At 47.0% G+C, this 25,574-nt stretch overlaps 3 protein-coding genes across 5 annotated transcripts; 1 reads left to right on the top strand and 2 right to left on the bottom strand.

The window, feature by feature from the left end:
• Positions 1-2,426: 2,426 nt before the first annotated feature.
• On the bottom strand, positions 2,427-15,801 carry LOC118506890 (carboxypeptidase D). 2 transcript variants are annotated; one of them, XM_036044667.1, is made up of 13 exons: positions 14,925-15,801; positions 11,029-11,264; positions 10,615-10,942; positions 10,394-10,542; positions 10,234-10,325; positions 8,358-8,463; positions 7,649-8,279; positions 6,869-7,552; positions 6,415-6,791; positions 5,662-6,350; positions 5,397-5,583; positions 3,367-3,650; positions 2,427-3,286 (listed from the first exon to the last, which is right to left on the bottom strand). In XM_036044667.1, exons 1-13 carry the CDS (start codon positions 15,414-15,416, stop codon positions 3,171-3,173), a joined length of 4,371 nt encoding a protein of 1,456 aa, XP_035900560.1. In that variant the 5' UTR covers positions 15,417-15,801; the 3' UTR covers positions 2,427-3,170. The 2 variants fall into 2 exon arrangements, with proteins under 2 accessions (XP_035900560.1, XP_035900558.1); XM_036044665.1 differs by having other exon boundaries at positions 2,427-3,289.
• A 468-nt stretch (positions 15,802-16,269) lies between these two features.
• LOC118506959 (cytochrome P450 4d2-like) lies at positions 16,270-20,907 on the top strand. Its single transcript, XM_036044780.1, has 11 exons — positions 16,270-16,496; positions 16,601-16,631; positions 16,716-17,013; positions 17,094-17,417; positions 17,484-17,577; positions 17,646-17,763; positions 18,155-18,302; positions 18,391-18,497; positions 18,566-19,261; positions 19,340-19,470; positions 19,538-20,907. Exons 1-11 carry the CDS (start codon positions 16,273-16,275, stop codon positions 19,989-19,991), a joined length of 2,625 nt encoding a protein of 874 aa, XP_035900673.1. The 5' UTR covers positions 16,270-16,272; the 3' UTR covers positions 19,992-20,907.
• Positions 20,003-22,049, bottom strand: LOC118506913 (cytochrome P450 4d2-like). 2 transcript variants are annotated; one of them, XM_036044707.1, is made up of 6 exons: positions 21,831-22,049; positions 21,651-21,757; positions 21,246-21,586; positions 20,883-21,186; positions 20,403-20,817; positions 20,010-20,342 (listed from the first exon to the last, which is right to left on the bottom strand). In XM_036044707.1, the coding sequence occupies exons 1-6, from the start codon at positions 21,985-21,987 to the stop codon at positions 20,170-20,172; spliced, it is 1,497 nt and encodes a 498-aa protein (XP_035900600.1). In that variant the 5' UTR covers positions 21,988-22,049; the 3' UTR covers positions 20,010-20,169. The 2 variants fall into 2 exon arrangements, with proteins under 2 accessions (XP_035900599.1, XP_035900600.1); XM_036044706.1 differs by having other exon boundaries at positions 20,003-20,817; positions 21,831-22,024.
• Positions 22,050-25,574: the final 3,525 nt, after the last annotated feature.

Below are 25,574 nucleotides of genomic sequence, written 5' to 3' on the forward strand. Positions count from 1 at the left end.
AGGATTAAAGAGTTTTTATTGGTTCTCCGGTCAGGTCAAAGAAGAGGTCTAAAACAGCGCCGGCTAAAATGTGCTTAGTTCATCTGAGTCACAATGATCTTCTGAACAACGAATAAGCGGAAGCTGTAGATTTTTCCCAGATTCCAAATCCAGACGTTAGTTGCGTTTCGTCTATGAAACGCGAAATATCTGTAGGACCTGAAGAAAGGGAAAGGTCTCACATCGATCTGTCATCATCTAGAAGGAGGACCGTTGACCATGACCTCATTATCACACTACGTATTGGGTTTCAAGTTAGCATAAAGTCCATCATCCCCCCAAACTACCGTCAGCCGGACATAAAGGAAACAGAGTAATGTAAAATCAATCCAAAAGGCAGGTGAAAGAACGTTTGAAAATTTGATGATGAGATCCGGTTTTTCTTCTCCCCAATTGGCCGAACGGAACGTTATGGGAAGAAGCAACATACAAGTGACCATTGATTTTCCGGAGTCTTCCAAAACCGCACCTTAATCCCGTACTGCAGAAAGGGGGAGGAAACAAGAAGGGTAGAAAGCGCGGGAAAGATGTGAAAATGACCGTTAAAACAACGCTTTACCTACCTCTCTCTCTCGTTGATAAACATGATACAACGACGGCACGGAAACGGATTCGAAGCAGTAGAGAAGGATCATTAGAGATTGTAAAGCGAACGAAACAGCTGATGAAGAACACCGAACAGTGGAATAATAGCGCAAAGATGGAATAAACAGAAGATTGAACATCATGGCGGCTTTTTTTTGTCTTTTCGAAGGAAAGATTGTTGCGAAAGTGCGTTAAGGAGGTGTTTTCCTGGAGGATTATGTGTAACAGCACTCAAGCACACCTCAAGAGGTCTCTGATCTTACTAAGAACTGAGAACAACATGGACGTTGAGATCGATGCGAAAGGCTGAGCCGAAGCAGGGGCTGTACATAGACAGCTCGCTGTCATGTCATGAGAATGATACCTAGGACGACCCGCTTTTTTTAGTTGAGTCCACATAGAAAAGAGGAGAGACCCGCATTGAGCTGGAGGGAGTACCGGCCTATACTCTGCTATCTTTGAGAGCCATATTCCTGCCAAGACCTAATCACAAGATTCACTGGGCATCCGTACAAGGCATGCGATAGCTCTCCATCTGATTTATAGTATCGATCGACTAACATCGTGAAGCCGCCAATCAATCAATAGGAAGATCGTGAGAAATTGATGCATGCGAGTTTTTAAGGGTGAAAAGTTGCAGATGGGAGTGAAAGTCTGTCAATGCGGTTTAGGGATCAGGAGGCCATCCATCATTATTGTTTGCCTCAACGGCTCTGAACTGAACACTGAACTGTATGGTGGTGGCATGAGCCACACCTCAAGTGACCACAAGAGCCCTTGACCACAAGTGACTCTTGAGAGCGGAGCATATAGATGAGCCCGTTGGAGATACAACACCCAGCAAATGCATCATCATTTTCCTGGAGACAGTAGAAGTCGGGGATACAGATCTATCCTTATGTCATCATCGGTCATCACTTAACATAATCGGTTAGGCGGTAGAAGAGAGCTGATATAAAGAACTCAAGACGCTATCCTGAGGAGTCTTTGGATAGAACCTGCTAGCTAAGCGGATGCCCTGTAACAAAAGTTGTCTACCAAAACATATTCGCTCGACCCCTGCCAAGACAAGAATGATAATGGATGCACGGGTAGACAATATGAAGGATGGAAAAATGGGGGTAACGGTCTATGAAGACCGTACGAAGACAGATACCGGATACCGAGATACCTAGCCCAGTTAGGCAAGAGTAGTCTTCGGCAGCCTCTCTCAAAGACGGGAAACATCCAGGCTGGTCTCCAAAGCGACCAGCGATTCTCTTACTCTCACTCACTCTCTCTCTGGTAAAGGATCTTGGTGTGTGTGTGTGCGGTAAAGGATCTTGGTGTGTGTGTGCGAGCCGCATATCAATTGAGTCTCATCACCTGCATGGCGTCTGAGGTCCGTCATCCACAGTGCTTGTCGGCGTCGTATTCGATGCTGGGTCCGTCTTATCCTGGCCTACGGCAATGTCATTTGGTCTCCAGCAGGTGTCAGCTCTATGGATAGTTTGGAGAGAGGGTACAAGCGAAAGTTGATGACCTCAGTGCGGTGTCAGTTGCTGAGCCTTGGCGAGAGGGGACGCAGAGTCTACAAAAAGACAATCAAAGTGATGCGCGAACAAGTCATCAATGGCCAAGGGGTATAGCATTTGGAACAGTTGCCTATGACCATATCTGGCATAACGCCAGAAGGATTTAGGTTTGGAATAGAGGTGTGGGACCTGGCAATCAGCACGTTATGAGTGAAGAAGTTGAACTGATTCAAGGGAAGAACAGTTCGCCTGACTCTATCGTATTGCATCTCCTGAGCCTGCCGAAAATTGGGATCCAATTGCACAACACCGACGATGCGTTTATTTAGTTCATTTTGCTTAAAAAATAATAAATTAATCTAAACCGGAAATGTAAACCCCTGCCGGAAGGAATGATCTGCCCGCTTCGCCTTTCTCCAATTCTGTTCATTCCGCTGTCGTCATCGTCTCATCATCTCATCTGCGGCTTCTGTACCACTCACAGCTCCGTCAGTTTCCGACACAGTACGTTGGTGTCGCCTTAAGTTTAGCGTCGCTTTTTATGCCTTTTTGTTTATGTAGTTTGCCAGGTGGTGCCAGGGGAGTGGAGCTTTCCCGGGGAGGATAAAAAAATACAAACACACACACACACACAAATGCAGTACTGGGACAAATAGCTTATCACAAATCAAAACCTGAAGGTAGGTTGCCTGCCGCGCCGGTGGACTGGACAGGGCGTGTGCGCGGCGGCATCATGTGTGGTGGTGGTCCGTTGGTTCGTTGTCATAGTTCATAAAGTTGGTGTCGGGAACAGGTATAACGGTGTTCTAAGGCAAGGAGGTTTTGACGATGGTGCCGAGGGTCGAAGCAGGTCTCTTCGACCACTCGCCATCGTCGATACATATTCTACAGAATCGTTCCGAACGAGGTTTTACTACGCTAAGGTACCACGATAATTGACCGCTGGTGTTTCACCCAACGAAGAAGGACGGAAAGGATGAAGGGGAGATGGGGAACTTTTGGGGGGGGGGGGGGGGGGGGGGAGATACTCCGTTACGACTGGCTGATTGTGTTGCGGAAGGAAGGATTGAGCATCACAATTTCCTCCTCACTGTCGTCATCCGTATCAGTGATCGGTTCTCGCTCGTCGTCGTAGTATGGCTGCAGTTCTGCTGGGAGGAAAGATGGAAAAGTCGATTGAGTTCTGCGCAAAAAAAGGGTCGATTCGTTCGCTTAATGGGTGACTCACTTTTCGTGGACGCACGGAACAGTTCCGTCTCTTCGTCGTCGTCGAAGAGCTTCCGGTTCGGTTCGCCCTTCTGCGGCAGAAGCGAAAAGTTGTAGTAGTAGCGCGAGTCGCGACGGCGCGCCTGAATGTACATGAAGCACATGATACCAGCGACGATGATGCCGACCGAAACGCATCCCGCCAGTATGACGAAGACTAACCGCGGAAGCCCTAGCACACGCTCGTCGCGTGCCAGATGGAACACGATACCAGTGGCACCGCCCAGCGGACCTTGTCTAATTTGTCTGCAAAACGAACATAGAAACAGCGCGTTACGATGAATGTACTGCCGAGGAGGAGAGTGCTGTGATCGGATTAAGATTAAAATTTAAGAGAATAACAGAAGAGGAGCTTAGGGGACCATAATTGCATGAAGTAAGGTTTAGAGTCTCCTTTTCAACCTGGCGCTAGAGAGAGCCATCCGCGACTCGGAGGTGGAAACTTCGGGGACCATCTTCTATAAGTCAATCCAGATCCTGGCATACGCTGATGACATAGACATCATTGATTTGAGGCTCTCCTATGTAGCAGAAGCTTATCAAAGGATCGAGCAAGCATCCAAAATGATGGTGGCACCACCAGCGGCCCTGCTAACAAACACTGATTTACGCAGAGGTGATGTACAGATAGGTGACCACACCTTCGAAGTCGTCCAAAACTTCACCTATCTGGGGTCAAAAGTCACCACCGACAGCAACATTGATGTTGAGTTACGCGCACGGGTGCTGGCTGCCAACCGGTCATACTACAGCCTGAGGAAACTTCTCCACTCTAAATACCTGTTGCGACGGACGAAGCTGTGACTGTACAGAACTTTGATAGTCCCAGTACTCACATACGCCTCTGAGACTTGGACCCTGTCCAAAAATGACGAAGCCCTCTTAGCCGCGTTCGAGAGGAAGATGCTCAGAAGGATTTTTGGCCCCGTGGAAGGACAATGGAGGAGTAGCTACCAATGACGAGCTCTACGAGCTGTACGGCGATCTTACCAACGTGCAGCGAATTAGACTCGCCAGGCTCCGGTCCCCATTACCTCCCTGTACGTAAGACTGACTACTTTACTACAGGTAAAATTAAGTCACAGAAAGCCAGAAATGGCAGGCCGAGATCTTTCGAGGTTGAAGTGCCCAGGAAGAAGAAGGCTCCGGTGGGCTGATCATGTCATGAGAATGACACCGGACGACCCAGCCCGTAAAGTCCTTTTAGGCCGTCCACACGGACAGAGGAGGCGTGGTAGGCCCAAATTGAGATGGAGTGATGGCGTTGTTGCGTCTGCCAGAACGGCCGGGATAATGGATTGGCAGACGTTTAGATTAAAGATACGTATGAAAAATCATATACCAGTGTCTCAAAGGTTACGTCCAAAGGTATCATAAAGTCATTAGAGAGCAATGTGATCGTTGGATGCTACGGAGCTTCTTCTTACGAGAAAGACCAAGAGTCAACGAAGTCTGTCGAATCTGGTAAGCGTCAGAACGTCTTCATACGACAGAACCGGGGTTCAACTCCCATCCGGACGGTTCCTCCGTGATGAGGTAAGACTATCCAACTACGTAGGTAGAACTAGAATATGTGGCCGTTTCTGGACCATGGTCAAGTTGAACTAGAGACTCTGGCTAGGATGAAGTGAGAGATGGTAAAATAGAACTCTGGTTTGTCCAGCTTGAAATGATTGCGGAAGCGTTCGCAAGCGTTTGCGGTAACACTTGGTAAATATTTAAAAAATGTCCGGTAAATCTAGTAAGCCAGAAATGGCAGGCATGACCTGTAAGCGTTCGGATCACCCCTTTATAGACAGCAAACCAAATAAGGTCTCATCATAACATCTTGATGGTGCGATGTACTGATGGATTGGTCGGAATCGATTGTGAAGAGTAGATCCGAAACTGAATTCTAAATCCCCGATCCGGAATCGGATTCAATGTCAATCGGAGCGCCCATCACTAGCGCGATGCCTTGCCGCAATTATTATTTCGAAATTCGGTACTTACTTCACGCCCTGCTCGTACCCCGACGGCTCAGCATGCACCATAATATCCTTCGTGTCGGACAGAGATTCAAACTGGAACTTTCCCAACGGCCCCGTACGCCCGTCGGCAAGCACCTTCTGGGTGTTTGCGTCGGTTACGTACACTTTGGCGTTGGGCAGTGGATGATTAGCGTCATCCAGCACGATTCCTGCAATATGCCATCGTTATCCGATTATTACATTATTCGGATACGCTCACCCCCACCCCCCCCCCACCCCCCTCTTACCACTAACGACAGCATTCACTTCAACGCCACCATCCTGCGGAAACACTTTCATCGTTTTAGACGGTTCCAGCACACCAAAATCCCGATGCTTCTCGGGTGTCAGCAGGGTTTGCGGTAGCACCGGAACGGGTGGTGCCACGATACTTTCCCGCGGCCGTGCCGCTTCCTGCATTACAATATCGCCCAGATCCAGTATCTGGTTGTCGCTCAGCGTTACCGGCATGATGCGCGACGTGTAGTTGTAGCAGCTGATTTCGATCTCCATCGAACCGGACGGTAGGATGATGCGGAAGTGGGCAAGGTTGGGCGTTACCTTGTAGATCAGATTGTTACCGTGCACGCGAAGGATCGCTTTGCGCAGCGGGGCGCCGTGCGCGTTCTTCACGAACCCGCGGATTCCGGTATCGATCAGCCGCAGGAAGTTGGTCATACGCTCCAGGTTCTGGCGCCATACGCTGGCGATGGCCGTTTCGGCCGGCATCTTGCAGCAACCGAGCTGCAGCGTAAACAGCGGCACCTCGTACAGCTTGTGGATCGCATTCGTGACACGCTGCGTCGCCTCGACCTGATGCAGCTGACCGGCGTCGACCGTACAGTGGTCGGAGTTGGCCGATTGCCGGTACTTGTGGCCTTTGATTTTTTCCGCAAACCGTGAGTAGACGGCAACCTTATCGTCTGTGTTCGGAAAGCTGTGGGAAAGGGGGCAAAATATGATCAGCGCTTTGTTGCAACCACACTGCCACTTACACTTACAATACATCGTGTCCGCCGGCAGAGAACGTTAGCGCTAGATCGTACTCTTCGTCCTTCAGCATGCGCAGGAACATGTCCTTCTGATTGTCAGTTTCCGCGTTCAGCAACTTGTCTGCCAGCTCGTCCGAATGCAGTGTAGGATTGCACACGGATCCATTCGCCCGAAACTGTTGCACGATCTCGTCGAAATCATTCTTTACCGGGACAAAGTGGAGGACAGCATTTTGCAGCAATTTGATCAGCAAAGGCTCCTTGATGACGTAGCCGGCGAGGACGTGCCGTGCCAGATTGATGACCATCTCCCGCCCAATGGCGGTCGTTTGGAACAGCGACGATATGATCAGGATGTGCAGTTTCGTCTCTTCCGGCTCTCCAATCTGCGGAATTGGGGGAAGTGAATTAATTTGCATTCCCATCGTTTCGATTTCATCCGACTTAACCTCTACACACTTACACTGTCGGTCACCTTCACCGACGGGTACGCCATCGACACCTCATTGCCACCAAACTCTAGCGAAACGGACGTGTAGTACTTGTTCTCGAATTCGGCCATGATCGATTTCAGTTCCGCGTCCGAGTGGTAGCGCGTTTTGATGACGTTTTCCAGCGTCCGATAGTCGTACGCGGACGACCAATGTTGGGGATCGTCACGCATCAGCTGAAAGTCGACGATCACCGCCCGATCTGCCTCGGGCGGGATGCGCACCTCGAGCGATTGCGGTTCGTAGCCCTCGGCCTCGGCCGTCACATTGTACAGACCCGGCAACAGCAGCCGATAGTAATCGCCATTCGCCGTCGTGTACGTGACGTGTTCGATCTGGTTCACCTTAACGCTGGCACGCCCGATCGGATGGCCGATCGTGCTACGGACGTATCCGGTAATGCCGTGCTGCGCCTGCTCCACGTACTGCAGCAACGCTTCGCGGTTTTGTTTCCAAAAGTCGGGCAGCTGGGAAGCGGGCGGGAACTTGTCGCAACCTACCTCGAGCGTTAGCTCGTATGCTCCACCAACGACGTACGACCAGTCCTGCATACCGCCGGTCACACTGTACCAAGCGGCACCATTCGTGATGCCGTCGGGGAACGTTTCACGCAGGTAGGTTCGGCATGGATGTCCAAGGTGCATCGTGGTATGTGACTGTGGTTGGGACGAATCCAAAAATCCATTTTCGGTTAAACGGGTTAGAAAACTAGCTGACAATCGTGCCTTCCACCGATTAGTTAGACCACTTACATTAGCGTACACATGCGCCAGATACTGGAACAGCTCGTTCTCCTCCGTGGGGTTCTTGACCGTGCGCGGATCGCCGTACCCGCTGGAGTAGGCGAAATCCTTCGGCGAATCATCGAACGGATAGTTGGCTACCAGTGCACCACCGTGCAGGTTGGCCGACAGTACGAACGGCGTCGCCAGGGACCAGTTCATAACGGCCAACGTTTCCGGTTCCTGGCGCGTGTTGTAGTGATTGCGCCCAAACTGGTCCGGAAAGTTGCGGTTCAGGTCAACGTTGTTCGCGTTCGAGCGGCCGCGCAAGCTTTCCTTATCGTTCGCATCGGCCAGCTCGTACCCGTCCGGATTCATGCTGAACAGCAGATGCAACCGCGTCCCATTTACCAGCCGCGTAATGCGCTGCGTGCGGTTAAAGTTTTCACACAAATACTTCGCAAACAGTAGCAACAGTTCCCGACCGACCACCTCGTTACCGTGCATGTTGGCGATGTACTTCACCTCCGGCTTGCCTGGCACGTGCTTGCCGGGGTTGGCGGTTACTTCCATCACCCACAGATCACGGCCCTGTACGGACTTGCCGATCGAGTAGAGCTGCGTGATGGATGGGTAGTTCGTGGCGAGATCCTGAATGTAGCTGGAAGTAGTTGGAGAGGGGTCGAGAAAGGTAAGCTACGCACAGGCGAAGGTGATCGGCGAAAGAATGGTGGCCTACCGAACCATGCTGGTGTAGTTGTGATGTACAAAGGCGGGCGTTTTGGCAAATCCGTACTCGTCAAACGTTTCCCGTACTACTCGCACCTGTTCCGATTTGGAGGGGGCTGTAAGGGATAATTTGAGAGCGAATTAGCATTGCACAAAGGATTGGGAACATATTTTTAGAATGATTCAGGTTTTTTTTTTAATATCTACACTACGGTTGGTTAGTTGTTAAATGTTTGTTTAAAAATTAATAGTTAGCATAGCATTTGTTAATAGAATCACTATATTTTTACTTAACATTATGATGCTGATGCTGTGAGATATCACTTGAGTGTTTCGACGATTCCATAGTACAAGGACGAACACGACACGTGGACACACACGAACACAGACACATACCTTTAATATGATACATTCTACAACATATTATACAATTTACCACCCGTCGCTGGATCAATTGCATTTGCTATGGTACGTACGTTTTTATCTTTATTCTTCACTTTCTTTCTCTCTCTCTCTCTCGCTCTCTCTCTTTCGCACTGCTGGCCTTTCCGTCTTTTTTTTCTATACACACCAACAAGAAGATTTTAGTGTTTAAGAACCTGAAGGTAGAATATTTGTCCGATTCATTCGGGGGAGGTGGTTGTGTATTAGTGTTTGAATGTGTGTGTGTAAATGTAAATGTCTCTTGAATTACAATGTTACACAACACTGTGGCTAAACATTTATACATCGTGTGTGTGCCTCTGGATCCTTTTTGGTGGTCAACATTATACTCTCTCTCACGAAATGTACATCAAGTTAGGGTTCAAGGATAAGTGTTGTTTTTCTCTTTCCATTTGTGTGTGTGAAACATTAATTTACCCGAGGGATATTACATGCATCACCACTCTTACAGCGGTGTCTGATAGATCTCACCCAGAAAGGACCGCTGAATATTGAACCAAAAGCAAAAGAAAATGAAAATATTATTGGGGTTAATATTATAAATCAGCAGAAAAAAAATTTAAAAAAGCATTTTCATATAAAAAGGATAAAAAAACCAATCGAACAACTGAATTGTATTTAAAGTGGTTGGGCAAATTGGAAAGTCAAACCTTCTGTGCGACAGGTGCATGCAAAACCCTTGAATGGAAACATTGTTTTATACTTAACCTAAAGCTTTTAACAAACGATTGTTGCTTTTCTACCCATAACCAATCCCCTACATACTGTTTACAGAAGCCTTAATATATTTGTGTGTAAGTGTTAGATTGCAATTAGATTGCAGTTAGTTAGTTGAGGAGCTCGATTCCCAATCCCACACAAACAAAACCCCTTTGGTTAGTGTATTCGAGACGTTAGGTTGGCGAGAATTGATTAGGGTAACGTGTTAAAGATATTGTTGATAATTGTTTTCTCTTGTGAACGATTCTTCGAATGTATGTGGCAGCATTAAGGAAAAAAGGAAAGTCATTTGCTTGTTTGCACCAGACCACCATGCCTTTTCCACTGTTACTTATGTTAAACTACGGGTACGATTCGTTAGAAAAGATGTTTCGTTCCGTTTGGGGTGCACTAGTGGCTGTCTTTTACCATTCGAATATGAAAGTGTTTTATACATATTTCGTAGTGATGCTCTTGTAGGTCAATGCATTGTTCTTTGATGCTCATTTAAACCCATAAATAGAATATAAAATCATGCTCGAAGCGGCGCGGGCATAGAAATCAAAGGAAGGATTCTAAACTCCTCTCCCAGAGCGCGTGCTGTTATTAAGAAGGAAGTGCCTGCCTACGGAAGTGTGTACCATTCGCAATCGCACCGGTGGCATACTGAATGAAGCAAGCACTGAGAAGGACACACCGCAAGTGAGGGGGCGGCCGTGGCTGAAGATAGAAGCTTTAGATACCTTCCTGTGTGTCGTAGCTCTTCAGGCTGAAGTTCACCTGCAGCGGCTGGTCAGCTTTCACCTGTACGGTGACGGGTTCGCTCGGGTAATAGCTGCCGATTGAAATACGTAACGCTTTATTATGTTTTCCCCCCTTAGTTTGATCCACACAGCAACTTACCCAACAGCTTCCACCCGTACGTTGTACTGGCCCGGTACCAACAGGCGCCAGTATTCGCCCCTCTCGCTGGTGCGTACATTCCGATCGATTCCACTCACGATCACGTCCGCGTCCTTGATCGGGTAACCGGCACTGTCCGTGACGAGACCCTAAAACGGAAAAGGCAATACCCATCGGTAAGCGGTAATCCTTCGGAGGAAAGCCTGCCGAGCGACCGTTACCTTCACACCGACGTGAACCAGCTTCAAGTACTCGATCAGGCTGCGCTTGTTCTTGTGCCACTCGTTCGGTAGCTCTCTGGCGTACGGAAACTTGCAGCAGCTCAGCTCGAGCGTCACCTCGAAACAGTTGCTGTACACGTAGTTGAAATCCTGCATGCCACCGCTCAGCTCGTACCAGTACGCACCGTTGGTGATGCCGCTCTGGAATGTTTCATTACAATCACGTCCCTGGCGCATTACCGGATGATTTTCCGCGTACGTTAGGGCAGCGTATTTGAAGAACTTGTTGTCCGGGGTACGGCTTTCCTCGCAACAGTCATGATGATGGCTAGAAAAGGGGCGGGAAAAATAAAGGAACATTATTTACATATTCGCTACGGTTCAACACACTGAGGTCGGTGCCGGCAATCTTACATCGAATTGTCGTACGGATAGCTGGCAACGACGGCACCACCGTGCAGGTTCGCCGACAGGACGAACGGATTGTTCAGGATCCAGTTCATAACGGCGACCGTTTCCGGCTGGCGACGTCTCATGCGCTGATGGCGCGTACGCTCATCATCGAAGCGGTCGGGAAAATCTCGATTCAGATCGACGTTTGCTGCATTGTAGCGTCCCACGTAATCTGGTGGCGATTCACAGACACCTTCCTGGAAAAAAAAACGAGGGAACGAGAACCAGAGATCAATACAATGTTTTACAAAACGCTTATGGTTGGTTTGGTGCTCATTATCGCGTTTACGTCACAACATGAGTTCAACACAGCTTGGGCGCGTGATTTGCGTTGACAAGTGAAGAGGGCCTGAGTGTAAAGGTAGCGAGAAAATGTTCACCAACCCACGCGAAATTGATTCCTGCTCATCCCACCCACAGTACAGGGGAGCTGTAATCATATTTCCAACAGTTTACAATCTGGAGAGCAAACAAGGAGCAGTAACGTTTCCTGCCACCATTCCTGCCACCATTGCCGTTGAAAGATTTTTTTAATGCTTTATCGCTATTTAACTACGCCAGCACTTGTTCAGTTCAATTATAGAAGTAGTTTCGGTCAATAACTTCCAATCTGATAGGACATGGCGCGACCTTCAAGTCAGCCGAAAAAGGGCACTATTTTTTTTAAACCAATGATTCATACAATCCATTTCGAGATGTATTAAGCGTGCAACAGAATTTATTGGATAACCTGCTATTGGAAAACTCTATACCTGCTGTTCTTTATCCGAGATGGAGAAGCAACCTTTCGTCCAGGACCCTGAGAGAGCTAAAAATATATTTGAACATATATTTTTCAAAAAATTGGCCGGGAATGTTTGGTCCGGGAAAAGGTGGCGCCCATTATGTGGATTTTTTTCTTGGAAGACGAATTGAAGCAAAATTTATCTGCAGAGTGTATTTTATTCTGGGAAGCGTGACAAGATGACGCCTGTCAGTAGGATATTCATGACACAATTTGTTATTCTGAAGAGAAATTATGTATAACCAGAAGAAGCATTTACGATCTAATTACACAGTACCGAACACCCGTGCTAACCTGCCCACATACCAATTCAACCCGGTGAGGAAGCTTTTCCATAATATTAATTGCTGTGTTAGGTCTTTGTCCTTACCCACAAAGCTAGCGGAAATCGCCACTGGAGCTGGGTGTCAATATTAATGCAAAAAAAAAAACAGCTGCCTAGCGTTGTTGTCTATCACAGCATTAAATCGATTTTGGTTCTTTGACGACACCTGCTTATTATTACAGCGTGGCCGCGACAGTTTGCACAACATGTTATCGGTTCAATTTATCAGACAGGCCAGTGTCCGGAAAAAGTGCCAGTGCAAATAACACTGTAGCAGGCAGTTCGACACTGTAACGTTTTAGAGATATACAATTAATCATCATCAGCGACAGTCGAGCGCATTGCTATGTGCAGCAGCTTCGTTTTGGTACCAACGAATGGCAAAGGTGTACCGAATTAATCGATTACTTCCGGTCCGCTTTACTAATTGTTGTCCAGTTTATGTTGCACACTAAGTGCGGTGCAGTACACATCCTAAACAACGATGCTCTTGCTTTAGGGTTATTGTACAGTACAGGATTGAGTGGGGTCTAGCATAGCAATGACCCCGATAGGGACCATCCGGTGCCCTATGTGACGGTTCAAAGGTGCTAATTAAATGTCCCGTTTGCTCCCGTTTCTTACCATCCGTCGACGGGACGGGCGATCTGTGAAGTGGCAATGCAATCTCCAAGCAGCAGCTGGACGTGGACGCACCAGAGTGGGAAGTAATTGAATCAGACAACCGATAAGATGTGTCATTTTTCCGGGTAATTGGATGTGGGATTCGATCGTTTAAGCAAGACTTGCAAGAGAATCGTCAGGACCGTACGTCATCATCATAAAGAATGGAGCTTATGAAATGTCCTTAGAGATTACCTTACACCATTACACCCCGATGGCCTTACATTGTGGTGCTCAAGCTCAAGCTGCCGGAGATGGAGCAGGACGAGGTATACCGAGAAAAAAATGCGCCCTACTGCCATACAAACATCAACTGCATTACAATGAACGTTTGCGTAGTGAATAACGATCGTCTAAAGTCGCGCGCACAGCACGCCGGGACGTGGCTGTTGCAGTGCATGGCAATGGCATTGATGACCTTAAGATGATACTATAGTTTGTGGCCGGTGTTTGGGGGAGCAGCATTTTCATTCGCATCACTATTTATGAAGTGCAACTTCTTCTTCGAGCGAATGTCGTTGGTGCGAAATTGAACTTACAGTTAAGTTAATAATATGTAAAATTAAGGATGCTTCATAAAAGCATCTAAATGAGGGAAAACCACGTGCAATTAATGGAATAAAATCAAACAACCATTAAATCAGCGCATTAATGAAAACTGCTACCCTAATTGGCATGACACTTAGGAAAATTGTAGACTTTCCGTCTAATTGTCTAGTGATATGTCCAGAGCACTTTCACAAAGGCGAGTTTTCAAACAAATTAATGCAACGCTGTTAATGTGGTTCTGTTTGCTGGACCGGAACAATCGAGCCCTCTCTCCGGTCGTGTGACTTAGCAATCGTTCTAAACAGTTGTCCAGCAACACACACGTTTAGAATGTGGACGATACTAAATTGTGTCACCTGTGCTAACTACCATCTCACGCTCTAATGCGTCGCCGATGGTTTCTGTTCCTCCATTTTCACGGATGCTTGCAAAGTGAAAACTGTTTTTCACATGCCCGACGGGGCCATATGCTAGCGCGCGTAGGGGAAACAATAGCTGGCAACAATTTTATCCCAGAACTTTTCATCCCACACACACGGTGGATGGCAGTAGTGGGATAGCGCTGTTTGCTAGAGTGCATATCAATCGCAATTGTGAGACGAATTTTCCGCATTCCAACAGTTTGATTAGCATAATTTAGAGAGAATTTCCAAATGGCTCGCCCGGCATTCGGGAGGCGGGACGAACAAGAGCGAGCGAGTGAAAGTTGTGACCCAGAACCACGACGTCCCGCCATCAATCAACCGGAGCGGAAATCTGCGTATGACGGAGTTCCGGAAACGGTGCGATTGCCGATTAAAGGCACCTCCATGTTTAAGCGTGTGACGGTACAGCGTACTGCGATCAAACGAAGGTAGGCGGGTGATGGTCGTGATATAACAGCAAGGGACGTGAGTTCGTAGTGGCACCGGTTTGAGCCATTGCTATCGTACTCTAGTAGCAGAATTGCGTTCACGGGGCAGTGCCGGGATGCTGGTGAAAGGCATTTATTTTGTGTCACTATGACAAGACAACGCTACTTGACTAAGTGAGGTGTGGCACAGTGTGCTGTAAAATAAGATTTGTGGTTTTAAAACTGTTTCTAGCTTAGATTTTCGTGGTAGTTATCGTAGTAGAAACACTGTTTGTCCTACTACGATGATTTTAATTTCCTGCATTGCTGCGTCTAGCGGCCAAACTGGAATTTCCGCGTGAGAAGTTACTGCCTTGCCGAAAGCTGAATTGCTGCAGATTGTAAGATTCGTATCTCCGGCATAGGAGCATCTTGCTCACTTGAGGCTATTGACAAAACCCATTTCTGGTCCATTTGTTACAATTCCTTTGGCTGTTAATTCGCAAACGTCATCGCAGCACTCCTGTACCACATTTGAATGCCACTTTGTGCTCTTTGCCTATGACGTCACAAAGCTTCCCAGCTGGCACTAACGACTATGCGGGTGATGAATAAAGGTTTCTCCCACCCACACCCACACACACATTCCCATGCACGGCATTAAACCTGCAATATGTTACACCGATTCGGAATATTCTGCTTACCTTGGACCGCTCATACCCGTCCGGATTCATTGTTGGCATCAGGTAGATGGCTGTTTCGTTTACCAGCGAGCTTACTTCCGGATCCCGACCGTAATTCGCCAACAGATACTGCGCCAGGTACAGCAGCAGCTCCCGGCCTACCGTTTCGTCACCGTGCATATTGCCGACGTACTTGAACATGGGCATCAGCAATGGTCGCGGACGGTTCACGTTCGGGCGTATCTCGACCACGGTCAGCGGACGGCCCTCCAGTGACTGGCCAATCGTGTGCACCTTGGCCAGATCCGGGTAGTCCTTCTGCAGGTGGGCCAACACATCGAGCAGCTCGTTGTTGCCACGGTAATGAGGCTGCTGCAGGAAACTTTCATCCACATCGTGGGAACCACCGACCGGATTCACATTCTGCACCGTATAGCCGTACACCGTAAGCACCGAGAGGCAACAGTTTATGGCAATTGCTGACACCAGCAGGTATAATTTCACGTCCCCCATTGTACTGGCGCCCCTTGCTGCGCGCAAGGAAATGACCTCGACCGCCGAGAAAGGCAAGCAGCTGTTTTCCACTGAACGCACTCTCACGTATTTCACCCTTTTTCCTCAATCTAAATGCAAGCACCCACACACACACGCGCACGTTCGCCTGCACCCGGAGCGACTGTTTCAGCAAAACGTTTCACCCGCTGCGAGGAAAAGCGATGTAGTCTAAACTGTCTCCACGGAGACGCCACACACACGCAATTTGGCGTCGAGTGAACGCATTCGATAAGCAGGGCCCAAATTGTTAAGCTTATCGTGATCGAACGACTGTTGTTGAAAAAAATTTGTGCGCTGTGGCACCACCACGAACCATTATGACAGTGGGGCAGAAAATAGAGGAAAAGTTGTGTTGACAATCAGCTGTCATTGTTCGCCCCATTTTGACGAGAATGTGCGTGTCCAGTGTGCAGTATGACCGATTTGCTAGCCGATAGTCCCTTGGTGAAGAAGAACTTTGGACGGAATGGGGAGTAAATTCAGCCCATAGTCCCGTTGGTTTTCAAAACGCTTGCAGGCGGTACTGCGAATTGCATACATTGAGGGGCACAGATATGATGAATTTAAAATAACATTCGTTACAATGTCCGTTGTGTGAGGTACATAAGTGGAACAATTAGTAATACTATATGTTGTTGTTCCTTTTCTTCGTAAATTACAACCAACAATCATTTTTTTCCCTATTTTTCAACGCGCCAAGTTTGAATGTGTTGACGAAGCACATGTTAATCAATCAATCGATAAGATAGCATGTCCGTTAGTGTATGGGACAAAGAAGCTTGGAGTGCTCGGTACGGTTCACTGTCGTGGTGCAATGTTGTCGCCCTACGGCGGCCCTATGTATTACTCGTATGCATTTTATCAGTTGGGATGTACGTTGAGCCACGACGTGGTTGTGCGTGAAGCGGGTTTGCTATTTTCGGCCAGAAAACAACTGGTCTCTAAGATGGATAGCTATTTGGGCTTAGCACAAAGCAAGGTGAAGCCACGTAGCGTGGTGGACGCATTTTCGAACCGAACGGCAACGATAAAAAAGAGGTAACTTTCGGAAGCGTGTATTCGGGGGTGGTGCACGCCGTCGAGGGCAACACAAGCTCAAGTGTGACGCGACATGATTCATCTTCTCGTCTTTCTCATTGCAGACCACCACGCCCGGTCGGTACACCCTCGAGAGTAAGCTTCGCTGTGACACTGTGCGGAAGCACTCCTGGTGCTTCGGTGTGATACGCCTAAACTTAACAAGCCTTATTTTTACAGCCCGTATCGAGCACCTCGATCGTGATAGACACTGCCACCCAGTTTCGTTATCTACAGGAAGAACATCGTTTGCTGCTGGAAAAGTACAAAAAGCTCGAGGCCAGCTACTTGTCGCTGGAGGGCGAGTACGCGAAAGTGAAATCCGAAAAGGAAAGCATACAGATTGCGTACGAAGAGCTGCAGGAAAGCTACAACAACGTGACGGCGAAGAACTTTAACGCAGGCAAGCTGCTGGTGTACTTAAAGCTGAAACGCCGCACCGACAAAGAAACGCTGGAGAAGCGCAACATAATCAAGAGTAAGTTCCGTGGTGGTGCAGTGAGCTGGTTAGTGGGTGTCGTTACATCGTGTGCTCCATTTACCTTCGCACCTTCCTAGATGAAGCTTGCTTCAACACCTACCTGCAGGATGTCGTTATGCTGGACCATCCGCGAATACCGCGGGTCATACACGAATGCATCACGGTGCTGGAATCGAACGATAAGTTTATGAAAAGTCCCGGTCTGTACCGCGTGTCGGGCGACCATAATGCGATACAGAACCTGCGATACGACATCAATGCGAACAACTACAAACGATTGCACAAGCAAAAAAGTCCCCACGAAGTTTGTGGCATCCTGAAGCTGTTCCTGCGCGAACTGAAGGATCCTTTGATATCGCTGGAGCAATGTGCAAAATATATACCGGATGTGATACAAATGAGTGAGTGTTGGACACCGCTGCTGACGGTGAAATCACAATTAAGCAAGCATTTTCGGGTTTTTCTAGAAATAAACACGCGATCTAAAGTTGTGCAGTTGATCAACAGCTTGGATACTGTTAGACAGAATACGCTCAAAGTGCTCATGAAACACCTCCGGAAGTAAGAAACATATCGGACACCACGAACCGGCATCCGGCCTTTTTAACGTTTTTCTCCCATTTTCACAGTGTCGCAGCCATCGAGGAGAACGAGGTGGACGCTTTCAGTTTGGGTCTGCTGTTTAGCTCACTCATCTTCAACGAAACACTGGCGGACGTGTGTCCGGTAAAGTTTCAAAAATTGACTGCCGTGCCGCGCGAGTGCATAATTGTTATGATGGAGGATTACGAGGCAATTTTTAAATAAAGTGCACATTTAGACCACCGCGATAAAACGGCCTTGCGTGTGAGTTTCCTTTAAGAGGGCTTAGGAGCGACTTCGCTGAGAACTAATCTAGAAAAATGTGGTAAACTTCACTACGGAAATGGCTCGTCGTATTCTTATCACCAAAAGGCGCAAAAAGAACTGCAAAACCGTGTAATTTATTTACAAACGTCGCGCGCGCGCTGGTGTGTGTGTGAGTGAAATATTTCAACATCGCCACCACCACCACTTCCAAGCTGTCAGGCATTTGTTTATCTCCCGTCCGGTTCTACGCGGGTTGCTGCGATTGTTTTGCTTTTCAAACGCCACCGAGATGTTCTACTGGATAGCCGTGTTGGCTGTGATTGTCGCCGTACTGGCAGTGTTCGATTGGAAGTTGAAAGCGTACGAAAGTCTACCGGGTCCCAAACGGTGGCCCTTCATCGGTAACGTAGTTTCGTTTCTCGGTGCTGGCCCCGTAGGTAAGCAGCCAAAGGTCGATCCGGAACCTGCCCCGTAGCGAACATAAAAAGGCGATTAGCTTATCAGCGCGTTGTTCTTGTTTTGCAGAAATATTTGATCAGCTTATCGCGTTCGCGGCTACCTACGGGAAGGTGTACAAGTTGGACTTTTTCTACGACTACACCATCGTCTATTCCTTGCCCGAAGCAGCCGAGGTATGATGACTCCGACGCACAGTGACGCATTGAATCGACTTATTGCAGTGTCTTGCTTTGTCTTTCAGGCCATTCTAAACTCACCCACGTTTGCCGCCAAATCGCAAGACTACGACAAGGTTTCGGAATGGATCGGGAATGGATTGCTGATCTCCCGGGGACAGAAATGGTTCACCCACCGGAAGGTCATCACGCCCGGGTTTCATTTCAAAATATTAGAAAACTTTGTACCCGTGTTTAACCGGCAGGCCGAGGCATTCTGTGCCAAGATGGAAAGCTTGACGGAGCGATCCACGGCCGGTACGGCTATTAACATCTTTCCCGAGCTAAAATTGCTTACCCTTGGCATCATCTGTGAGACGGCGATGGGTGTTGGGATGGATGGGGGCGGGAAGCAGGATGACACCCAGCAAGCCTACTACACACAGATCGTGGAAGAGCTGAGTTCCATCCTGTACTGGCGGATGTTCAATGTGTTCGTGAATATTGATGCGCTGTTCCGGTTAACCCGCACCAGCAAGCGTTTCGATGAGCTGGTGAAAAAATCGTGGAACTTTACGCTGAATATGATCGATAAAAGGCGTAAGATACATCAGCAGGAGGAGGAGGAACAGAAGCTACACGCAACGGTAGAGAGGGATGAGGAAGAGACTTTTGGTAAACGGAAGCGGGCACTGCTGGACACATTGCTGGAGGCACGTATCGATGGCAAACCTCTGACGGACGAAGAGATTCGCGAGGAGGTGGATACGTTTACGTTCGCGGTAAGGCAGACTCAGACAACGGGATTATAGTTAAAAAACGGGTAATTTAACCTATTTCATTTTTAATCCTCCTCACAGGGACACGACACAACTGCCTCGGCCATGACATTCATACTATACAACGTAGCAAAACATCCAGCCGTACAGGAAAGGATTTATCAAGAGATAGTGGACGAAATTGGGGCCGACTTTGGAGAACTAACGCTAAGGTGAGTTTCCCAAAGTTCCCAATGGGAATTGCATTTTTATATTCCGCTCTTTTCCCCCCCCCTAAAGCTCACTAAACAATCTACACTACATGGAGCTGGCCATCAAGGAGTCGCTACGGCTATTTCCACCCGTTCCCGTGATAGCGCGCATAGCAACCGGCAATACGCAGCTACTTTCGGAACCGATATCACGCGGGACGAGTGTAGCGATTGACATCTTTACGATGCACCACAACGAGGACTATTTCCCCCACGCAGAACGGTTCGATCCGGAAAGGTTTGAAAGTACGCGCGATAAGCAGTCGTTCAATCCTTACACGTACATTCCGTTCAGTGCTGGCAGCCGGAATTGTATCGGGCAAAAGTTTGCTCAGTACGAGCTGAAAACTACGCTCGTGAAGCTGCTGCAGCGATTCCAGATACGGCTGGCCGATGCGAACTTTGTGCCGACATTAAAGGCAGAAATTGTGTTGAAGCCGGCGGAAGGACTGCCGTTAAAGTTTATCAGAAGAGAGATTTAAAGCTCAGGAGGTTTTCAGGGTTGTTACAGCTGGTTTATTTGCTTAAAAGTGCCGTACCAAAAAAAAGTAAGATGCTGTGGTAATAATACTTTAAAGAAACTTCATTAATTATTTAAGAGTAAGTGTAACAGAGATTCCCATACCACCCGTGTCTAGTAAGAAAAGTTTCGTTTATCGTTTAAACGCTCAGGCTTTTCCGGTCCAAAAATCGGAGAGGCATCCCGTTGACGGGCTTCAGCACCAGCTCCATCTTCATTTTGAGCACAAAATCTGGATCCGGTAGCACCACCTTGCATTGGCGCAATATTTTCACCAGAGCCGTCTTAAGCTCGTTTAAAGCGAACTTTTGTCCTAAAAAAATAGCGCGGGAATGTAGATCAGACGTGCAGGAAGGGAGGAACGCCCACTTACCAATACAGTTTCGACTGCCAGCACTGAACGGAATGTAAACGAACGGGTTCCGTTTCGCGTCGCCAGCATCCTCAAACCGCTCGGGGCGAAATTCGTCCGGGTTGGGGAAGTATTCCGGGTTGTGATGCATCATGTACGCTCCGAACACGATCGTTGCCCCTTTCTCCAGCCGGACACCACCCACCGTAGTATCGCGGTCAATGTGTCGCGAATAGTACGGCACCGGGGGAAACATTCGCAGTGACTCTTTGATCACCAGCTCGAGATACTTCAGATTGTTGATGCGCTGCTGAGTGACCGGTTCCTCGGGCGGTATTTCGGTGCATATCTCTTCGTACACGCGCTGCTGCACATCGGGATGTTTGGCGCAAGCGTACAGGATGAATGTGATCGCGCTGGAAGTTGTATCGTGACCCTAAAGCAAACCGATGGAATAGTTATTAGTGATGCCGGATGTTGTATCGATGCGCCAGGAAATACCGCAAACATGAAATTGTTCACTTGACTGTAGACTTCTTCATCACTAAACTGACGGCCGGTAATGTCGGAACGCAGCAGTATGTCCAGCAGGGAAAGCCGTCCCTTTTCCGGTTTCATTTCGGCTTCAGATGCAGTTGTGGTCCTTGCAAGTAGTTCCGCACGGCGCTGCTTGATGACGGATGTGGTAAAGTCTCGATTGATACGAATCGATTCGCGGTATGTTTTGTTGTGCTTGGTCAAACGGAACGTCCAGTCCGAGAATCCCATCGCATTGTACATCCGCCAGAAGGTGATTCGGGAAAGACTGCGGAAATGGTTCGAATTGATGACCAAATGCGAACAGTTTGGCCCAACAGAACTTACTTTGAAACCGCTCGAACGTAATCGGAATCTTCCACCTGCGCTCTACATCGAACACCCATCGAGGTTTCCAGGATGACGTCCAGTGTGTACAGTTTGACCAGCGCAAAAACATCCACCGTTGCTCCTCCATTTTTCAGCAGCTTACCTACCAGCACGTCCGCCTGTTCCTCGAATACCGGCACGTAGCTGTCCAGTATCTTGAAGTGAAATGCACCGGTCAGTGCGCGACGGTTCGTGAACCAGCTGTTGCCATGGTCGAGCAGTATGCCGTTGCCTAACCACTCATCCAGGATGCCGTAATCTAGCGATTTACGATTAAACTCGTTGGACGAGATGATGCGCTGATGATGGAGAAGGACAATCAATGGGATATCGCGCTGTTGGAAGGCACATCCCTCCACTAACCTCAACATCATTCACCGAAGAAAACACGATCCAGCACTTGTTGAGCATATCGAGCCGTATGATCGTTCCGTAGCGGTTGAAATACTCCATCAACTTTTCGAAAAACACTATCAAATGTGTATGACAGTATGCTGGGGGTTAGAATTACCTACGATAGCTTTGTTAGTAAGAGTCACTTACCGTGCGTATCGTACCGCACCAGTTCCAGCGTGTTTCCGAAGAGAAAGTTTACGGGCGGTCCGGGAATGTGCCCTATGGTGCGGTACATGTGGTAACGGAATGCGACAAAGCGTACAGCGAGTGCGCACAGCGCAATTAACAACACGTACACGATCATCGTGACCAGCCAAAGTACCCTAAGTCTCCCTCGATGTGTGCTGATGCTTCCGCGATAGAACAATGACTGAAACAAGCTGGAGAGTCAGACCGTATGGAACAGGTTCCCAACGACATGTAAAAGTGCGTTGATGAATTACAATACAAAAAAGGGAGATAGAATAGATGTTTGAAATACCGGCTGTCGTAGTGATGAGAGCACTTCGTCATCATTTACTGTACGTTGTTGAGGTGATTTTTTTGCTGATTATTTTATTTAGTGTTGTATGCGTGTGTACCAAAACCGTAGCAAATTATTGTATGTGTAGAATTGTTATGTTAGGGCGAAGTGGTGTTCTGTTGTCAGGTGTTCCGGGATCCGGCGTCGCACAATTACATGTAAAGCTTATCTTTTTATGGTTTACGGCCATGGAAGATGTTTCGAAAGCAAACATCACATAAGAAAAGGTGTAACAGTTATCTGTGTATTGGCAGTGCCCCTAGGCGAGCGATAGGGGGGAAAATTAGCTGGGGCTTGAGAGATAGACTAATGAAGCGGCTCCATACATGTGATCGATGTTGTTAGAAGCGGGGAGACTTAAATGCCCTGTAGGCGGCAAACGTTCCATGTGCGATCATTTAGAGTAGGGATGCGATACTTTAATAGAATTTTTCTTACGATTTTGTTAAACAATATAATCCGTAACATATAATTCTTTTAAACAGGAATCAAATTATTCTCCTTACCTTTCCAGTTCTGATGTAAAGTTGTGCCTGCAGTAAACTGCTTGTTATTTGGACCGTAAAGTTTGGCCACAGCTAGCGGCTTACTTTATCTACCCCAATCCCTCCATCTGCCTTCGTCTTTTTCTCCTAACGACTCATTAGATCATGCCGGCCACATAATGGATTGTTTTATACCGCTAAGTTAAATCGCCAGTATTTGTATAGGAGGAATGGTACAAGTTTCATCACTTCAGGTATGTGGGATCGCACATGGACGCTCCAGGCCACGCAATACTTTGATGTTTCTATTCTTAGAGCTGTGAATAATTTTTTTTTTTGCACAACAATCCTTAATAACAAAACAATCCTTAATAAAACCTACTAATTTGAGATCGAAAGTACATTTAAGGATTTATTTCATGAATGAAAAGAAACGTTTAAATCATACATCGTTAAGAGAACGATTCAACACACCGTATCTGAAGACTCATACGGATCGTGGTTAGTATCAAGAGCTACGGTAATACGTTTATCTCCATGGGATAGATCTATCCCAGATTTTTATCATCATCAACACGCGCTTAGCAGTTTAGCTGTAAAAAAAAGGAAAGTAGAACTACAGCGAGACAAAAAAAAAAAGTTCGAATCAAAAGGTTGAAAGAAGCCACAGTAATTATCTTACCTAGAACCCTACGAAAATATTAGCATAATCTGCTTATTTGGTCCAATAAGATAGGTTACATTTAGCAACTGTGAGGAGCTTAAAGTTTATCCAGAACTAAAGGGGTTTTGCCCAGAACGCTTAATAACAACGGGGCTTAGTAAGGAAATTTCAAGGTCAATATGCAAAATACAACCGTTTACATTCCTTCCTTTTTATCGTTCCGGGATTTCCAGACGCTATTTCAAATTCAAATAACCTACATATGTGTATTTTTATGTTCGTCTCGTGTTTTGTTTTTAAATGCTGGGAAGTAGGAACAAGGAAATGTGGCTTAAAATATCTTAAAAAATAACAGTACACAAGGAATAGACCTTGAAGATCGTATCCGTCAAATTTTCAAGTTTCAGTTTCAATTTTCGGTTTAGAATCTGTTAAACTTTCAAGAGAGTTTTTAAATGGAAGATCCCTTCATATTTGAACTATGTCAATAAGCTAGCACACGGAATCTCAATTGCAATACACACATGTTGGGCATTTTGTAGAACGAGCTTAATTTTCTGTTAATTTTAAGCAGCTTGAACTCCTCGTAAAGATTAGAAGAAGTACATTTATGCCGCTTTCTATAGTCGCACCTATATTTTTGGTTTAATGTCAAATTAATGTTCTTCTGCTTCTTCCTTGGCACTGCAACCTCGAGAGGTCTCGGCCTGCCATTTCTGACTTTCTGTGGCTTGGTTTTCATCCATAGCAAAGTAGTACTGGGAGGCGGTCTGGATGGAAATTGAACCCCGGTTCTGCCCCGTGTGAAGACCGGCACCGTTATCGCCGCGGTCACCGTACCGCCCCTTATTATTGCTTTATTACTTTTATTTAATCTAACCTCATTCTATTTAAGTTACTTTTATGCATTTTAGGCTTATTCTAATCTACCAGTTCCCTGCAATTTTATCAACTAAAATACTTCATTGTATTAAATTTATGTTCACTTATTTCTATATATTTTTACAAGTAATTTAGCACGAATATATCAATCTGAATTAAGAACTGCCTGCATCTTCTCTACGATATTTTTTTTCAATCGACCTTGCCTGGTTTCCGATGACCAAAGCGATAGTGGCATCAGTCTACACACGGCAGGACCGGGAATCAAATCCCATCACACCTCCTGTCCGATGCCTGCTGGGTAAAATTAATTCACCAGAGACGATAAAATGGCAGGGTTTGACGTTGTAGTGTCAAGGAAGGAAGACTTTCTTCAATATTGAAATCTTATAAGTGAGGGTTCGAGGAGTACGGTTATAGAAAATTGATTTTCTCATCCAGCAAGAAAAGGTTTTAAAGGTTATTTAACCCACCTAATGTAAAGGAATTTGTAGAAAAAGTTTGTAGGAAACATCCAATAGTGTGCAAATAAGTGGTGCGGCTCTAGGAAGTGGCATCAGTGTATTAAGGAATCAATCAATCATTCTTCGACACGGAACGACTCGCTACCAGGTGATCAGAGCAAAGGTTTTTTTGGAATTATGAACCCATTACTGGCAGATAGCATGCCGAAACATTTTGCCTATCATTGCAGTTGTACAAGCGTTTAAACGTGACTTAGAGCATCCGATTGCTGATAATGACTGCAATTAGGTGTGATGACTTACCTGGTGTCTTTTTCGAATTACAGCAACACAATTGTGATAATGGCAGTTTTAGTCATTTCCTACCCCAAACCCGAATGTTCGAACGAAAATGAAAGCAGAGAATTGTTTTTGTGCGTATGTGAATAGTATTATGTGCAGCGATCCGGTATCGATATCGGGTTTGCTATAATTTATTCAACGCACCGACAAGAACGCTTCGCTTTTCGCTGCGTTACTATCGCCTGTGAATAATCAGCCGCCCAAAGAAAACCGGTAAGCTCATTTAAACATTTTTAAAGTTTAAAAGCAAAAAAAAAAACACACACGCGTGTGTGCGTGTGTGTGCGGGGGGCTAACCTGCTATCCCCTAGAATCAACCCTTAACGTCATGGGGGTGTGTGGTTGTGAGTGTCGACCGACAGCCGGAACGATTAAATCCGCACAAGTATCAAAACAACTTTACGATCGTAATACGATCGACCGCTGGCTGTGGGTTTGGGGTTGTGTTCGGCCTTTGTTGGAGCTCGCTACAGGAGGCAACATCACACTCATACATACGCACAGGAGAGAAGCGTCGCGATGGTCGTTCTT

This window comes from Anopheles stephensi, chromosome 2, assembly GCF_013141755.1.
Source record: "Anopheles stephensi strain Indian chromosome 2, UCI_ANSTEP_V1.0, whole genome shotgun sequence".
NCBI lineage: Eukaryota > Metazoa > Arthropoda > Insecta > Diptera > Culicidae > Anopheles > Anopheles stephensi.

Excerpts from the sequence above, each read along its gene's own strand:
- LOC118506959 (XM_036044780.1), top strand. The coding sequence starts at position 16,273 with ATGTTGTCGCCCTACGGCGGCCCTATGTATTACTCGTATGCATTTTAT. Across the intron at positions 16,632-16,715 it reads CGGTCGGTACACCCTCGAGA|CCCGTATCGAGCACCTCGAT; the intron begins GTAAGCTTCGCT and ends TTATTTTTACAG. Across the intron at positions 17,764-18,154 it reads TAAAGTTTCAAAAATTGACT|ATGTTCTACTGGATAGCCGT; the intron begins GCCGTGCCGCGC and ends AACGCCACCGAG.
- LOC118506890 (XM_036044665.1), bottom strand. The coding sequence starts at position 15,416 with ATGGGGGACGTGAAATTATACCTGCTGGTGTCAGCAATTGCCATAAAC. Across the intron at positions 11,265-14,924 it reads ACGGGTATGAGCGGTCCAAG|GAAGGTGTCTGTGAATCGCC; the intron begins GTAAGCAGAATA and ends TTTTTTTTCCAG. Across the intron at positions 8,464-10,233 it reads GAGCTACGACACACAGGAAG|CCCCCTCCAAATCGGAACAG; the intron begins GTATCTAAAGCT and ends TATCCCTTACAG.
- LOC118506913 (XM_036044706.1), bottom strand. The coding sequence starts at position 21,987 with ATGATCGTGTACGTGTTGTTAATTGCGCTGTGCGCACTCGCTGTACGC. Across the intron at positions 21,758-21,830 it reads GGTGCGGTACGATACGCACG|TGTTTTTCGAAAAGTTGATG; the intron begins GTAAGTGACTCT and ends CACATTTGATAG. Across the intron at positions 21,587-21,650 it reads CTTCGGTGAATGATGTTGAG|CGCATCATCTCGTCCAACGA; the intron begins GTTAGTGGAGGG and ends CTCCATCATCAG.